Here is a 17,970-nt window from a genome sequence, read left to right on the forward strand (position 1 = left end):
AACAATGCATATTAGGTTGTTGACATTGGAAGGGGTGAGGTAATATGTTTGTATGCAGCTTCTTAAAAAGGTTCTTTAGGTTGCCAAGTCAAGCATTCAGAAGTTAGCATGTGAAATTTAGGATTACTTGCTACTTCAGACTTAAAAATACATATATATATTGATGTTACAATATCATAATCACATTCTAATAGGGTATTTTTCAGAGTTATTCTTTGTGGTTAATTTACTCACCTGCAGAGATTTGTTGGAATCTCTCTTCTCACTTTTGTTGTTGTTTATAAACTTTGAGGAAGAATCTGTCTCATCATGTATACTGTGACCTTTACAACTGAGCCTTGATAACCTTGTTTTAGACTTCTAGATGCTAATGTAATCTAATTATAAAATATAAGGGTTTTCTGCCCAATACAGTCTACAGAGAAAACCTCATGTAAACAGCAGTAAGCCTGTGAAGTGTGATGGAGGAGGCACTTCTAAGGTGACTAGAGAAGGAACAGGGAAGAAGAGTAGAGAGAATGCTCCCTGAATTAGTAGTTTTCATGCTTGTTTGATGTGCAGCTTCAAACCATTTTTCAGTGGAGGTTTGGAAACAATTTCTCTTGGTTTTTTTCTATATTGTTTTTAGAATATTGTCTATATTCTTTTTAGAAAGAAGCCGTACAGTTTATAAAATACATAGAGCACAAACTGAGCAGGAGAAACTAAGTGATTTGAAAAGAAGAGGTTCTTTAGTAGTGAAATAGCTTAACAGCTACTAACATAGACAGGGAACCATGATGATACATGGCTCTCTTTCTTGTCTTCTGAGATGATGGAATATTGTTCTGAAGTTGCTACAGGAAGTCAAAGCCTTTGATTCCAGTTCCAAATAGTAAAACAGCAATTAAGAAGTGATAGGGGCTAAGTGATAATTAAGAAAAGGAATTGTTGTAAGTGATCCTCAGAAATCTGTTGCCCAGGCAAACTGAATTAAAAAAATAATGTTGCATGGGCATGGTGAGACATTATTAAGCAATTCCTTCTTTGTGTTTGTGTTTTCTGTAGGGAGTCATTCCTTTTATGGATTTGGTTCTTCAGTTACAGATTTGCTTAGAGCATACTATGCACTCCAAAATATATCCTATTAGATGAGCATTTCATACCTTTTTTTGGCAGTATAATTCACTCCTTCATGTCTGCTCATTACTTTGTAGTTCATCATCCACTGAGATGACTTTTACTGCCACTGATTCCCACTATGTGTAGTTGTAGTAATTTTTCTAAGTCCTTTATACACATTTAAGAACTATAGTGGCACTATGATGACATCATGCTTGGTATTTAAAGATATTGGATTACTTTGTAGGAAACTATCATCTATATGCATGATTTACACCTGTGTAATTACTTTTATATTCCAGGATTATGAGAAGGTAGAAATGGTATACTGTTCATCATGTCATCCTCTCTATGAATATTTTATTGATTACTTTATCAAATGACTTGTTTGAAGGGGGGAGTTGGCATGATTGATAAATCAGGTGGATGTATGAGTGAAAAATAGTTATTAATATATAATCCACTAGGTTTGGCTTTGGCTTTGAATTCTGTAAGTCAACCTAGAACTGTCAAACACCATTATTTCCACTTATATTACTAAGCTTCAGGGCTAAAGAGCTGAAGGGTCACTGTCTCTGTTTCATTGTTACATGTTTTTACCATTCAGCAAATTCAATCTGAATTATATTAGCATTTTTAACATATTCCTATATGATTTTTGTACGTAATACTTTGATCTACTGTGCTGTAATGTCTTCTGAACTTAAATCAAGTGACAGTTTTCTTTACCTGGAAGAACATAATATGGTTTAAATCAATCTATACATACAAGGGTGGATTAGAAGGTGTTAAGTAGTATTCTTACAGCTGCAAGGCTAATGCAACCAGCTGCTTACTCCTGGAGACTAGTCCACTTGATGAAAGTTTCAAATAAACTACTGTATTGACTCAAAATAATAAACCGATTGTTAAAATAATTCAGCCATATGCTGTAATATTTTAATGTTTTTGTTATATATTTTATTGTATATATTCTAATTTGTATTATTTTTAATGCTTCATATATTGGAAATATACAGTTGTGTTCAAGGAGGACGTCCCACAGGATTTAGGTCTGTGGTCAAATTGTGTCATTACAATGTTCTTGGGCTTTTTGCAGATGATGAGTATGACTGAGAGGGTGGCCTTATTGGAGGCTGATCTAGAGAGACTTCAAAGGGAAAAGAGCTCTCTAGTTAACCAGTTAGAAGAATCACAACGTCAGCTTGCATCTCATGAAATGGAGAAAAATAAGGTAGGCATATCTGGGTTTTTTCTTTATTTTCCTCCGTCTTGGTAAAGAACATGTGATAAATATGATCTGACTACCCCAGAGACACAATTCCATAGTAAAAATATAAATTTTTCAGTCTGCCAAGCCACCTTGTGATGGAAAAGATAAGTTTTCTACCTTGCAGACTATGCACATCACTACTTAAAACTGCAATCAAGTGTTTCAATAAAAATTGCATTTGGTGTGAATGAGACAACATACAACACAACTCTGTTCTGTAATTGCTGCCTCTAGGACATGCAGTGCTAAAATAAGGGGAGGTGTATCCAATCACTGTTTTCCAAGTACTGTCCTGTAGACTTTTTATGTCTATTAATATTGATAGCATTTTTTTTACAGAGATTTCTTGCAGTGAAGAATTATAGTTCAGCTTCTACCTATGTGTGTGAATCACTTCTGGGTGTTATTTTGTATATTTATCAACATACTAGATCCTTAATGTGGAGCATAAGACAAAGAGAAAACAAGCCATCTAAAATGTATGCTGGGAGATGATAAATTGTTGAAGTGATTAAGTTTTATTTCATTCCATTTTCACGGAAGAAAATTAATTAAGATGACACACTGCTAAATTTCTGTAGAATAAATCTGAGAATTAAAATTTGTTACAGCCTCTCATAATGTCTTTGTACCTTACCAATAATCCTCTGGCCAATCCTACCTCTCCAATTGTTAATTACAAGCTTTTGAGGAGCAATTCATTCCTTGGGCCTGTAGAGACTTCTGAAGAGGTTTTCAGCAGTTCCTCTGTTCCTCTGCTGCCCCTGCTGGTAGAATCAGGGGAAAGTATTGCAGAAAATTTTCAGGAAGAATTAATCCAAAATTATTAGAAAATTTAATTCAAACTCAGCTGAAAGACAAACGAGGGAACATTTTAGGAATGTCCCAATGACTTGGTTTATCATTTCTGAAACACATTTTAGTTGTTTAGACTCTGAGTTGGGGAAAGAAGAAGTGTAGATGTAAACATTTACTGGTCTAGAAAGAAAACTCATAGCCTAATTTTTAAGCAGTCTCTCATGAGAATGACACTGGGGTTCCAGTTCCTGCTTTAGTTAATGCTAATCAATACAAAGTTGAATAGGTGGCCACCTGTAGTAGTCTATGATGAATTTTTTATTGCACTGTCCTGAGAGACTGGAAAGCTGCATTTATGTCTCTGTTCTGAACTGAAAAGTCTCAAAACATCTTGTAGAAAAGTCCTGACCATTGAGGTTCTGGGACTATGTGCATCATCCTGTTTTCTTTGGTCATGTCAGTGACTTCTGTGCCTGGTTGTGAATCTGACTCCTTGTTTCTAGGCTTGGTTTGCCATTGTTAAAAAGTGCAAATAGCAAAATTTTTCCCTTTTGAGTTTTATCTGAAGTGTTTTTTCTGCGTGCACCAGAAATCAGGGAAAAAAAGTTTGGAGTGAAAATCTTTTTCCTTCATTCTGAACTATGAGACTGAAAAATCCATTATTAGAACAGCACCATCTGCTGATTCTTCTGCATTATTCCCTTTGTGTACACTGTATGGGGGAGCTGAAGATGAGGATGGCTGTATTTTTCTTTTTTAATTTATTTTGCTTGGAGGTAGTAACATATCACACTTACATACTTTGTTTAAAGGAAGGAGAAGGTAGAAAAAGGGGGGCTTGCAATCTATGCAGTTGCATCAGGATTTTTTTAGTTGCATATGATATTTGAGTATTAAGGAAAAAAATGCTGTAGAACAACACCATTCTTTAGAGCATTTTGTACCTTGTGTTATTTGCAACAGGGCTAAATTCACAAGCTGTCCTCTGAATTTTTAGGTGATGCTACTTCTTAAAGTTATAGTGGTTTTGTTTTTTCCTAAGGTGATTTGATTGCTTTGTGTTTGTTTACTGTACCTTATTTTTAAGAAGGAGAAATATAAAAGTACTGAAGTTAAGAGGTATGAGAGTGAAAAATAGAGAGCAGTTTGGCCTGTAGGATATGTGTGAGAAGCAAAAAGGACTGCAGCAGCAAATTAAAAATACGTGTATTTTGGAAGCAAATCTGATGAAAGAATGTAAGTGGGGAAGAAAAGTAGAGTTGCAAAGAAAGTTCTCCAAGAGTAGCTGCAAGTAAACACATTTGCATTCTCATTAGGGAATGTGAATGTATTTGTTTGGTTAATTATGGTGAAATGTACAAACATGAATTGGAGGGGATTGAACAGGATAAGGATGATATCTGTTGCCAACACTTAAGAACAAACAGAACCCTTCAGAAGTCTTGGGTTGTCCCTGAACAGGAGTAGTGAAAGCTATGTGGAAGGGCATGGTGTGTGGGTTTTTTGGCATTATTTCCCCTAGCTTCTGCCCAGACCCTCTGAGGCTGAGCTGCCCTCAGGCAGAAAGGAATGAGGAGGTAACATAGTGAACATCCCAACATCAGGGAGTAATTTTTGCCTTTGTGGAAGTGATAGTAGTTTTTATGTTGTTTTTATCTCTTTTATCTCTTTCTCCTGTTCCATACATACAGTTGAATTTAGGCATTGTTTTCAAAGAATTAGTCTTGAGTTTGTAGTAAGTTTAAAATACTCTGATATAACTTTGAGGATTATTCTATTAACATCTAAACATTTTCTTTTTTAACAGTGCAAAATTGGCAAGATAAGAAATTGTGTCCTGATGCAGGAGTGTAATAGATCTTTTATTTCTAGGTTTTGAAAATGTTGACATGGTCTTTTAGAGATGGGAGAAGAATATTAAACCAGCAACTGTAGTTTCACTGTATTTAGTAGCACTTATATATTTACAACATAAATATTTATACTTAGCAAAATCTTGATCCAAATAGAATTGAATCTAAGAGGCACTGCATATTTCAAAGTTAATGACTATATAGAGAACTCAAATCCACCTTTTTATAGAAAAAACATTTACCATATGTACTCTCAAAATATCTGTAAATTCAAATATGTTGCATGCAAATGGCCTCTAGAGGGCAGCAAAAGATCTAATTGCAAAACCCTGGCTATGGATTCTTGAAGCTGCAGCTCATGTTGTCTGTGTAATCTAACAGGTGTGTGGAGAAATGCGCTATCAGTTGAATGAAAGCAAAATGAAGAAGGATGAGGCAGAAAAGGAGCTCAGAGAGTACAGAGCAAAAACTATAAGGGAGCTTGAAGTTAAGGACCAGGTAAGAGATAATACTGCTATAACTTTGCAGTTATTAGAAGCCTAAGTAGGGTTGTTTAGAAATCTGGAATTATTTGTTTTTCTAATAGTGGTCATTTGTTACTGTTAAATGGTTTCTAAATTAATGGCAACAAGCCAGCTATTACTGTTAAATAAATACCTCTCGGTAATCTTACTCTTATTTTCAGCCCTAGTGTTGTTGTTTTATGTTGTTTAAACACTCATTCAGTGTTTTCATGTAGACTTACTCTATCATATGTATTCATACAATGGACTTAAATTTTATGTTCTGTATACATATGTTTTTATACACTTTTCTCACAAATAAATCCACACATAATTACATACACATGCAGCCTGACAAAATATGGAACACTCAAGTATAACCTAACCATACAAAAAATTAAAGTCTTCCAGTCTTTTTAAATATTTAAGGTTAGTGAATGCTGGGAGTCAGAAAAGTAAAAAAAAAAAAACCCCAAAAAATGAAATAACAAAACCAAACAAATTAATTCCTAGAAAAAAATAACTACATAAAATTTCCACTATACATTAATTGTTGATTATCTAAAACTGTTTTTTATAATAATATAACAGCAAACAGTATGTGCCTTACAAGTGGTCTGTGAGGAAACATCCCAAGCAGTAAGGATCATTAAAGTAACCCGCGACATACTTGGCAAACAGCTTGAACAGGTGTAGTCTGCATCTTTTGAAGTGCCCTTTTTTTGTTGAGGATCTACCTGTTTTTCTCTATGTACTCAAACTTCCAATTATTCCATCATAAGTTTTGATTTGCACTTAAGAGTGGATGTCTTCTGTATACACAGATGTATAAAATGCACGAGAACATTTTTTTTTCAGATGCATTTTGTTATTAGAGCAACCTATCCATTAGGTTTAAAAAATTATTTTTTTTTTGTAAATACATGAACACTTGTTCATGTACAGTCCCTGTACAAAAATATATGCAGGTAAAAATGCAGTCTCCCTAAAATTGTATTTTTATTTATCAGCTCCTCAAAATCTTCATGTAGGACAGTAGTAGTAATAAAGTATGAACTTAGGCTGAAAGAAATATTAATTCAAATTATGATTAAAAAATACGTACATTGAAAAGAAAAGTTTATTATATAAAATAATTATCTATGTATATAAAATCATACAGAGCAGAAAAATGGGGGCCTTAATGCATTTTGTTTTCAGGGCTGGCTTTCTTATTTTCACTCCTGCATCCTTCAGGCCTCAGGACACTTAGAAAAACAAAAAAAAAAACCCAAGCTTGTCGTCTGTGTCTTGACACATATCACAGATAAGAGAGTTGGCATAATCTTGGCATACAAATAAAACAGGATGTGTTTTAATAAGATATTTGAAGAAGTATCTTGGATTTTAAATCCTGTTCTCCAGCTTGCTCCTGGATTGCCCTTTGAACCAATCGCAATATTTAACAAAATATTTTAGCTTCATATATTGACATACTGGTATTTTATTCTGTGTGGAATGAAAAAAATTAGATGATTTATAATTTGATATAATAAAAGTGAAATGATGGGAAGGAGAGTCCCTATCAGCAAAGACTATTAGAGTAATTTAGTAATTACATAAATTGTTCAAATACAATTGTTGGTTCCTTAAAAAAAGGAAAAACTATTTTGAAATTCTTAGGCTAAACATTTAACAGCTGTTTTATAGCTGTGACTAATTATCAAGAAGTTGCATGCAGGTCCTAATGTTATTTAACATGCTAAGAAAGAAGAGTGTATGTACACTTCAGGATTTGGGGAGGGGCAGGGGGAAAGAGTTGTTTCTTTGTCAAAATCAAATTTTATCAAATGTTAATAAGTCATTGCAAATTATTTAACTTCAATGAAATGAAATGAGCTCAATGGCATCTAGCTTTGTATTAAAAGAAAAACCTGAAACATTTCATCTTATATGGCACTGAATAGCAAATAGTAATTGTTCTTTGGTCTCTCAGCCATGACCTGACCTTCTGTCTAAGAAGCAGAGTTGATACCTTCCTTGGCCACCATCTGTTCATAATAAATATATATTTATTTTTTTTTAAGTAGAGACACAATATGTATGAATATTTTCATGGTTTCCTAAATTAAATAGTGCATTTTGCTGTTTAAAAGCAGATAATCATATTTCAGATTGTCTTTTGATATATTGAAATTGAGTTTACTCTTTCTTAAAATATGATTCTTTTTTTAATCATGCTGTGAATAAATGTTAGTTTTGAATATATATTTTCATTTATGCATAGTGACTTTTAAAAAGGGATGAAAGTTGTTCAGGTATGTCAGAATAGGCAGAAAGCCCTTTATCTACCATTTAGGATCATTAGATTCATAAACTTATATGTCAGTAAATACATATATGTATTCATTATAGTGATACTAATTTCTTGAAAACTGAATTTGTATCATTTAGGAAAATTAAAGGGATTTTGTATCTTTGATCTTATTCTCTAGTATCTCTTTTCCTAACTTTATTACTCCGTTAGGATTAAGAACAAATATTGTCACCTTGGTGTGACTACCTATCATGAAATTTCTTAAATGAATGCTTATTTCTTAAACATGAATATTTCTTAAAAATGAAGAAGCAATGAGCAACAATACCATGTAAATAGAATAAGTGTTTTGTTATATCATCCATCATGATCCTGATGAGCATGAGGATTAAGGAAGGGGGGGGGGGCAAATACATACATCACACAGTTTCTGTACACACAAAAACTGCATCTGTTCATCTGGCCCAGTATGTTGTAAAGTAGAATAACCTACTGCCCTCTCTTTTTCTCTCTCAGCCCTCCCATTGTGGATGTAGACGTGCTGAAGTAACTGTGCCTTCCTTAATACTTTTTCTTCTTAGGAAAGCTTAGCTTTATAAGTTCCAGGAGTGTAAATGCCTTCATGGCAGTAAACGGTGTCCACACTAGGGGTTGTACTAGCACAGCTATATCAGAGAAAAGGCACACCCTAACCTAAATAGCTGTTAGCAGAACAACAATTGTGTGGCATAGTTGACACAGCAGGACTTCACTTTTATAATACTTGTTCTGAGAAGCTGGAAGCACTGCATAATTTGTGCGTTTCTAATAAAAATCATACTTTTGACACACTATTAAATCATTTCCTCAGATCACATAATTCGATCTTTTTTGCTCTGCGTTATAAAAATAAAAATGAAGTACACTGTTAATCATTTGCTTTCTCTTTGTATGTAAATCGGTTTTAGTTTATGAAATTTTGCAGGCTTCAGCATGTAGAAGTGAAAACAGGTTTTCAATAATGGTTTGTGCAGTCCTAGCCAATCTGAGCATCATCCTTGTTAGTTCTTACCGGTAACATTGCACCACTGGGAATCGAGATCTCCTTGTAATACAGCAATACAGCGTGTTAAATCCAACTGCAGAAGCTAACTGAACCTTTAAATTTTTTTTACCATGTTTTGAGGAATCAGATAAATTGTGTAGTAATAAATTCAAACCCATGATCTTAACCTGTAAAAACCCATTCTTTTAATACTGTCTTTAAAATTGGGCAAACATAGTTTGAAGCAAGGGTTTACAGAATTAAGTTGCCTACTTTGTGAAAGAATGAAAAGCCCCCAGAACTTTATACCAAAACCACCAGATTTTTAAGACTTGCCTGTATGGATATTCATGAGGCCAGATAAAAAGAAGTTGGAGAGTTACTGATACATGCAATGTATACAAATGGAAAGAGCTGCACATCAAAGCGTTTCTGTGTAGTATGACAGAACGTAAATGATGTCTCTGTACACTATAGACTGACAATTTTGCAGACAAATAAAAATCTGGCAAAAATGCAGTCCAAAAGCATTTTGCCAAAAGATATTTTGGGAATGTTTATCTCATTTGTCATAAATCTGTGATTTATACTAACCTTATTTAGACATTATAAGCGAAGAGATTACTGACTCCATCTTCATCAGAAGGAATGCAGGACAAAAATTTGGGTATATGTCCTGGAAAACCTGTAGTATCTTCAAGACCTGTACAAACCTTCTGAAGACACTGATTCACTGAAGTGTCTTTTGAAGTGCCTTTTTATGAACAACTATTATGCTTCCATGAGTCAGACTTCAAAATACTAGGTTTTTCACAAGCTGGATATCACCAGATGTTTTGAAACTTAATAAAATTGCAAGCTTTAGTAATGGGTGGGTTAGGCTTATGAATTCTTGCAACTGTCCTATACCTAAGAGTTTGTGACCTCCTTAGTTAAAAAGTTGCTATGGAAGTTCTGTTTTGATATTCTGTTAAATCATTAAACATACTTGAAGGCTATTTTTCAGGAAGGAAAAATCAAAACCCAGGAGGCAGCTTGAAACTCTGATCAAGTTTTCTTACCTGCTCTTACCATAAGTATAACAACTTTAAAAGTAGCAAATCCAAACTGTTTTTGTAGAAGAAAACATTAAGAAATGTTAACCTTTGCTGAAACTTAACTCTTCTTAATGTATCACTTGCAGTTTGGGGCATTTCATGCACTAATTTGAAAATCGGTAAATATGAAGAGAGTAAAATTTTCATTTTTTTATACCTTGCTTTGGTATGAATTTTCTGAGCTTTTCCGGAGGAACATCATTCTTTTTTGTAAATGTACTTACTAGATCATCTCAAGATTTTTGAGGAAAAACATTAATCTACACCCCTGAAACATGTAAGAAAATAATTATGTTATGGCCGCTGCTGCTCTTCTATGGCATTGCTCTCTTCTGTCAGCCATCCATTTCTGAAGGATCAGTGGTACAAGCAAACTTCATTAACTTCTTGGTCATATTTCCATATGAAAAGTCCCAGGGACTGGGATTTCCAGCAGTAGAATTTTCTGGTCTGCATTTTCTGTCCTGGTCTGCTTCCCCTGAGCAGCTGGCCTGCTAAGAGCAATGACCCAGTTGGTAATCAGGATTTTATCATTCCCAGGTGTACTTGGCCCATGCGACCTTGATCCATGCTTTGTCACCCAGGGTGCTGTCACAACATTAGTAGTTGGAAAGAGAAAATAATTTATATGCACTAAACATTATTCAAAGTAGGAAAATCACAGAAATAACAAAGTGAGGCATTGGAAGGGACCTCAAAAGATCATCTAGTCCAGCCCCCTTTCCAGAGCAGTATCAAAAATCATTGAATAGCTCTTGGTGTAGTGTTTGTATGCATTGTACTTAAAACAAACAAGCAAACAAACTTGTTTTCTGTTGTTTGGGGGTTTTTTTCTCCTTCTTAGACTAGAAAAATGGTGGTTTGAACAATAGTCACTGTGCCATCAATCAGGAGGAGTGTAGAGGTCCCTGACTATCACTTGTCAGTTGTTACTGCATAGTTATTCTTTCCAGCTATTTGTTAATGCTGTCCAGGATATAATAGTCAATGCCACATCATTAATCTCAAATACATCTTTGAAAGTTAAAAAGTAGTAAGTTTTGTTCTTTCCTGTTTTTTTTCAATAATGAAGTAGGAGTAATCTTCTTCCTTTTTCCTATATGCATCCCTCCTTTTCTGAAATTCCCTTATCAGCAAGCAAGCCATCTATTTTGCACCACCCTGTTCTTTCCTCATCCCTCCCAGTGCAATCTGTTAAAATAAAAATGTCTTGTGGAACAAAATCACTTTCTTATCTCTTCTGGTGGCTGCTGAGCTAATCTCTAGTGCAGTGGTGTTGTCTGTTTAAAATGGGACTGGAGTAATCTCTCTCTGGGTTTGGAAGTTGTGTTCCTGAAATAGTATTGCAGTTTAAATATTTTAGCAAATCGAAAGCAAATATTTTCAGGGAAATAATGAGGTAAAATCCTTGTATAACATGTTTCAGCCATTTACTATTGTCTGTTTCCCAGAGACTTTATCTGTGGTATCCAGGGGCCACATTGCTCTTGAGAGTTTCACAAGGATAGACATTTAAGATTGTTGCTTAATGAAAAAGTTGTGTGTGTGTGAGTATTCATAAATATATACTTAACATCACAATGGTTTTGTTGCCTCAGTTATCTGTTGCAGATAGAAAGTTTGCTTTAATTTGGTTTAAAGATGTGTGCATTTAACAGCAGTCTATGTGATTCTCAAGTTCCTCCAGCACCCTTTCTAGCAAACTGCAGCATCCTGTCTGTTAGTTCTCTGGTTTTGTGGAAGGTTTGTGGCTGCTAAGCTTTGCTGAGGTGATGGCTCCCATCTTGAGCCTCTGCCTTTGAACTGGAGCACATGGGGTGCCACAGTACTGCCAGGTGCTCTTACATTTCTTTGCAGTGCAAGTGGCAAAGTGATCACGAAGCTCTTTCCCTTTGAGGAATTCAAGATTCCTACTGGATCAGGCTAGAGTAATAGCTGTCCAACAAATGACAGCCTACATTGCTTATCTAGGTTATGTATTTGCTTGTCCTTGTGGTCTTTAGAGGTCAATTGGCTGGTGAGCCAGGCACAGGGAAAACTCTTCCGAGAAACCATGGGTATTTAGTGTGGCTCCCTCTCTTCTCATGTTTCTGCTCCCATTAATTTCCCTTCAGGTCAAGAAAGGCTTTTTACATTTCTTTTGTGTGCTAAATGATTTGTAGAGTTTGCAGTTGTCCTAGGTGTTTTTTCTGATGGACCTCTTTGAAAGAGGTGTTCTTTATAGACACAAGTATTTCTTAGTATTTCTTTGTATATTCCCACAGCTTTATAACAGTTCTACTTCCAGAAAGGAGAATTCTTCTCTAAAACCAAATTTAGTTTTCATAACTCCTTTGTTATCCTCATTTGGATTTGAATGGTAAGCAACAGTAATTGATATAGAGCACAAAAGTGACAGAAACATTGATGGTATGTGACATAACCTCATGATGGCCCTAACATTCTTATGTGAAGTTGAATAGTTCTTCAGGTCCAATAGGCTATGTCAGATGGCCACACCTGGGAGGTCTGAGGTTTAGAGACCACTCAGAATCTAAAGTTGCTTGATTGATATCAAAATTAGGATAGAAATGGCCACAGGTGACCCCTGCTGCTTATGGACTGATAACTCATCTTGGCTATGTGAAGAGCTGCTATAAAGCTGTCTTGTTTTGTTTGTTTGTTTGTTTAATTAAAAATAATTTTAAATAATTTTTTTTTTCTGTCCCTGATTAATTAACCTATAACCCATTAATAAAGACAGAAAGCAGCATGGATTGAGATCAGTGTTAAACAGTACAGAAACTTTCTGTCCCTGTTGTCTGTCATGTTTCAGTGTGCGTGAATGGCCATACAGGTGGCTCATCTTAAAAAGACAATTATAGCCTCAGTCCAGTGCACTATCATCATTTCTTTGCTTTGAAGGACAACTTCATTAAAAAAAATTAAGCATATTAGCATCAGGGCTGGTAAAATTTTAATGTGTATTAATTTGAAGTTTGTTTTTATAGATATTGATTGTGTTCTGTGGATGTACCTGCAAATACCAATTATGATAGCAAGCACATTTAACTTTAACATTATATTTGGTTTTCTTTTTTTGTTCTGTTTTACATCCCTTTAATCTTTTAATAATGGTGGGGAAAGAAGTATGAAACAAAAAGAAAGTACTGTGAATTCATAAAAATACTTTCCAGACTTTTACTGCAGAATTTGTACAGTCGTGCAGAATTTATTTTTCAGATTTTTATGTATTTTCTTACCTGACACGGGAGCACACAAGTACAACAGTGTGTTGTTGACAGTGAGAGTGAATGTCATAAATCACCAATTCATATGGTTTTAGTGTATTTCTGATTTCGTTAAGTCTTCAAAAGTTGTTTTTGCATTTACTTCAGAGGAAGAGTTCTTTTATCACAGCTTAATCATTCTCATTTGTTTAAAAAAAAAGCATTTGTCTTTTCTGTCAGTTTGCTGCTACTTAAAATTCTATGAAAAACATCTGCTAGTTTGGAATCTCAAGTTGCATTTTTCTGCATACAATAGAATCAGCATCAGTATGAAAAGAATTAAAGAATTTTAATCTTTAATTTGGCTTGTTTTGAATGAAATTATTATTTCATTTTATCATAATTTGTAGAGATAAAAAGATGTTGAGTTAATTAAACAGCACAATTTTACAAGATACATAAGTATTGTTAGGTGAAGATAATTTATCATTTCTGAAGAGGATATTTGAAGACTTGATTTAGTGTTTGAATAATCATCTTTTGTGTTTTTTAGTAAGTTGCATTTATGTAACTGAATAAGCAGCTCCAGTGTTTACTTAAAAATACATTCTGAAAATCAGAAGATAATTTGTAAATTCATGATAAACTAATGAATGAGAAGTGAAATACTTTAAGTGTTTCAAGAAAAAAATATAGAAGGGTCCTAAATGCTTCAAGTGGAGATATAAGAAGTGGGATTACTGAAAAAAAAGAGTAATTGAAGTAGAATAAATTTTTACTGCAGTGATATTTCACCTAGGCCTGAATTGTTGTCTAGTAAAGCTTCTTTCTTGTAGCTGAATTATATATGCATGCAGAATGGTATTGATGTGTTTTGGCTTACTAATAATGATGTGTCTCTTACCGGGGTTTAGCCTGACATCATTCAATGGCAGAGTGCCTGTTGATATTCCTGGGAGTTTAGGTGACTGCAGTGCAAGGCAGATTAAATATTACTTTAAAAATTATATGCAGAACTAAGAAGATTATTAAAGTTACAGAGTTAAGCACCAGAAGTTGCCTGTTCCAACCTTAATGTAGTCTTGTTGTACATATACATTATGATAATTCTGTTCCTTGTTATACTGAAAATCTGTTTCAGATTTTCTTATATGCAAGATTGTCATCTGTCTTTTTGCAGTTCTGTACTCCATCTCTTGTCTCTCACATACATTGAAAAGTTAAGTACCTTGAAGAAATACTCTCTGATCATCTTGTAAAGAGCTGTATCACAAGTGATAGGCACTCAGGGATCAAATCAACGCTGCATGAGAAACAAAGTTGTCAGCAAAATACTTCACTTTGTTTCTGTGCTGAAGCCCAGATAGCAGCTACAGAACTGCTTGTAGCTTCCCAGTAGAAGAAATGGGAAATAAAAGTAACATGGAAACTAGTTTGAGTCTGAGTAGTGTTGGAAGGATGCTCTCTGATAAGGTGCCCTGCAGGAATTGAGCATTTGTCTTCTGTAATGTCTCAGTGTTTTAAATTCTGAGTTTAAAGTTCTGAGACTTCGTAGTCTCAGTTTCAAACTATTATCTCAGTCTTTAAACCCAAGTCATTAAACACTCAACCAGCAATGTTCAGAGTATGGGCTGTTTTCACTGTGCTGATGTGTTGCTCCTACCAAATTACTTTCAATGAATGTTTGCTGGTGTTACAAAACAGAATTTAGCTGTGTTCCCAAAATACACCTGGATTAGATGCTTCACGTTTCTAAATTGCTGGTAGCACTCTGTCTTGGATGATGTTTTGCTGCCATCCCTCTCTCATGAGGTTCTCTGCTGTGTCTGCTATGGTTGTAGCAGGAATTCTTATGTGTAATTGCTACTCTTCATAGAATTCATGCTGTGGGCATCTCTAAATATTGGTGTTAAGATGTATTTTTGTATATATCTATATACACCTGCACACATACACAAATACACATACATGTGTGTGTAAAAAACTGATTCTGAGTTTTGGAATTACTGGTGGAAATAGCAGAAATAAAATTGTTCTTCAACACCTATGTTTGATACTTTTTTTAAGAAATCATAAGATTCCTGTAAATCTTTAAAGATCCTGTCACGGAGTCGTTGTCTGAGAATTTCTCTCTGCACTTTCACGGCAACTGAAATCTATGGCTGTATTCTCGGGTTCAAGCCTGCAGGTTCAGCATCTGGCTGATGGAAGCAGAATATTTTCACCAGAGGTTCTTGCACTTGGAATTAGTTTCCTTCTGTGGGTCTGTGTCAAAACCTGACTGAGCCTGTTTAACTCTAGGCAATGGTGTAAAGCCCATCTGTTCCTAGAAACTTTTCCCTGAAGGAGTGATCTGGATTGGATTTATGATCTCAGCTGTGATTTTTTCAAATACTTAGTTGATGCTTTCTGACTAATTTGTAGGTTTTTTAAAGGTATGCTTGAATATGTTCTTAAAGTAAATTTTAAGAATGTTTTAAAGAATGTTTCTGAACTTCCCTAACTTTACAGTTAAAGACAGTGCAGAACTCATGTCCCTGCTTACTATGAAGGGAGAAATAATATTAATGAACTGCTGCTAAGAAAAATAGAGTGTAGAGGACCCACTGAGACTTTTATTCTGTTTAAAATATGCAAACGTCTGTGGAAATAAGTGAAAATGTAAAGCATATGTAACTGAATACCTCTGCACACCTGGTTTTAAAATATTCTGGAAGTGTAATATGTTGTCACATTTTTAGAGGGGAAGAATACAAATTATTTTGCAATTAGTTTCACTGTGTTTGTATTCAAACTTGGAATTACTGATTTAATTGGTAGGTGGTCTGTATGATAAAGCAAGGTGACATTCAAATTCTAATCAAAATTTCCTTCATGATCCTTGGAGTGCTCTTGTGGTGAACAAGTGTAGAGCTAAGTAACTAGTAAAAATAAAAATAAATTTAAAAGGTCATTTTGAAACTTTTTTCTGGATGAAAAGATTGTCTGCAACATCATGACTTTCTGTAGGTGGTTAAGGTTAACATTTAGGTTAACATGGCAGGAAAAGAGACAACAGTATTACAAATGTGCTTTAAGTACAAATATTGGGACTGCATTACATTGATTCATTCTTATAGGATGTATGAATAATTTCATTAAGTAAAGAAGATAACTGAGGTTTTTCTATTAATGAGGAAGCTATCACAAAATATTACTCTAATTTTAAATTAGAGAAGAGTAGCTATAGATTGGATGTTAGGTTCTTTACTGTGAGGGCAGTGGAAACATGGAACAGGTTGTCCAGGGAAGTGATTGAGGTGATCTCTCTGGAGATGTCCAAGGTGAGGCTTGATGAGGCCCTGAGCAACCCTACCTAGTTGAGGGTGTCCCTGCTTACTGCAGGGGGTTGGACTGGATGACCTTTAGGGGTCCTTTCCAACCCAAATTATTCTGTGATTCCAAAGTAAGTTATAATGTGAATTTGAAGTCTAATAGCTATTCAGTACTATCTCCTTATATGAACAATTTTATTCTGTGCTAAAAATGACCTTTCACAAATTAGTTGACTGAAAACCATGCAAGTTCCCTCGAGCCCCAGCAGCAAATAAATATTTACAAAGGGACTTAGTACAGAATAGTTACTACATGGTAAAATTACATTATTAGCTTATTCTGTACTCCATTGGTTGTCTTAAAAGCATCCTTAGGACAAAGTATTGTATTATGATACAAATGTATTCCTATAGGTACTTAGATGTTGTATATGGATTTAGAGAGTATTTGTGAAAAAAGTTTCAGTTGTGACAATATGCTTCAGCTAGAGATAGTAAGTCCAGTATAGTTTGCTGGAAGCAAAGGTGCCTAGAGGTATTTAAAAAGCATGTAGATGTGGTCCTTAGGGGCAGACGTGGGTTAGTGGTGGACTTGGTATTGCTGGGTTAACAGTTGGACTTGGTGAGCTTAAAGGTCTTTTCCAATCCAAATGCTTGTATTATTCCGTGCTGGTCATACAAATTTGCTTATAGTTATTTTTAAAATAAATTGACTCATCAACCAACTTGATTTACTTAGTTAAGTTGTCATATAAGGACTAATGATGCTAGAAAATGGCAGAATTAACAGCAGCTGAAATGTTTAAGATTCAGTTGTAACATAATTTATTTTCAATCATGGTAAAATAAAAAAATTACCTTTACCTTCTTAGATAAAGTGAGTGTGACAAAGCTAATTTCTCACATGTCATCACTTATGTAATAGGTAAGCAAAATGAATGACCACAAGAGCTTTCCTATGCCCAGTAGGTTCTGCTGTTCTGCTGCCTTCTGGGTTTCTAACAGAGTGATTTCAGCACACAAATATGGAAGCCTTCTCATTGGAAAATGCTTGAGCTCATGGATTTCTTAATGTTAAGACAATAATGTTGTTTGTGTGTTACTTTATACAGTTATGCTGTGCATTTTGACTTTTCATAAAAATGTAAATTCAAATATTTCAATCTGCTTGGTTTGCCATTTTTGTGGACAAATAATATGTGGTCTAAAACAAAATGTGTGTTATTTTTAAAGAGCTTTGATCACAATAAGATCTATTGTCTTAAAATGTATCTCTGTGCGTTTTTAAAATATACTTTCTTTGATTTTACAATTTTCAAAGAAAATAGAAAAACTGGGATTAGAGCTGAATGGAAACAAACAGCGTCTGGAACAAGCCCAGCAGGATGTGACAGGAGCCAAAGAGGAGTGCGTAAAACTGACAGAACTGCTGAGTAAATCTGAGCACCAACTGCACCTCACCAGGTACCCCTTATCCTATTACATGCTGTAGTACCAATTTC

The 17,970-nt window shown here is 34.6% G+C and overlaps 1 protein-coding gene across 1 annotated transcript in view; it reads left to right on the forward strand.

Annotated features, from left to right (window-relative positions):
* SDCCAG8 (SHH signaling and ciliogenesis regulator SDCCAG8) overlaps window positions 1–17,970 on the forward strand; it is a 100,650-nt gene that overhangs the window by 16,697 nt on the left and 65,983 nt on the right. Inside the window, exons 11-13 of the mRNA XM_071739105.1 lie at window positions 2,201–2,335; window positions 5,407–5,523; window positions 17,790–17,932. Of these exons, the coding sequence (XP_071595206.1) occupies window positions 2,201–2,335; window positions 5,407–5,523; window positions 17,790–17,932 (395 nt within the window). The remainder of the gene's footprint in view (window positions 1–2,200; window positions 2,336–5,406; window positions 5,524–17,789; window positions 17,933–17,970) is intronic.

Source organism: Heliangelus exortis, chromosome 3, assembly GCF_036169615.1.
Source record: "Heliangelus exortis chromosome 3, bHelExo1.hap1, whole genome shotgun sequence".
Lineage (NCBI taxonomy): Eukaryota > Metazoa > Chordata > Aves > Apodiformes > Trochilidae > Heliangelus > Heliangelus exortis.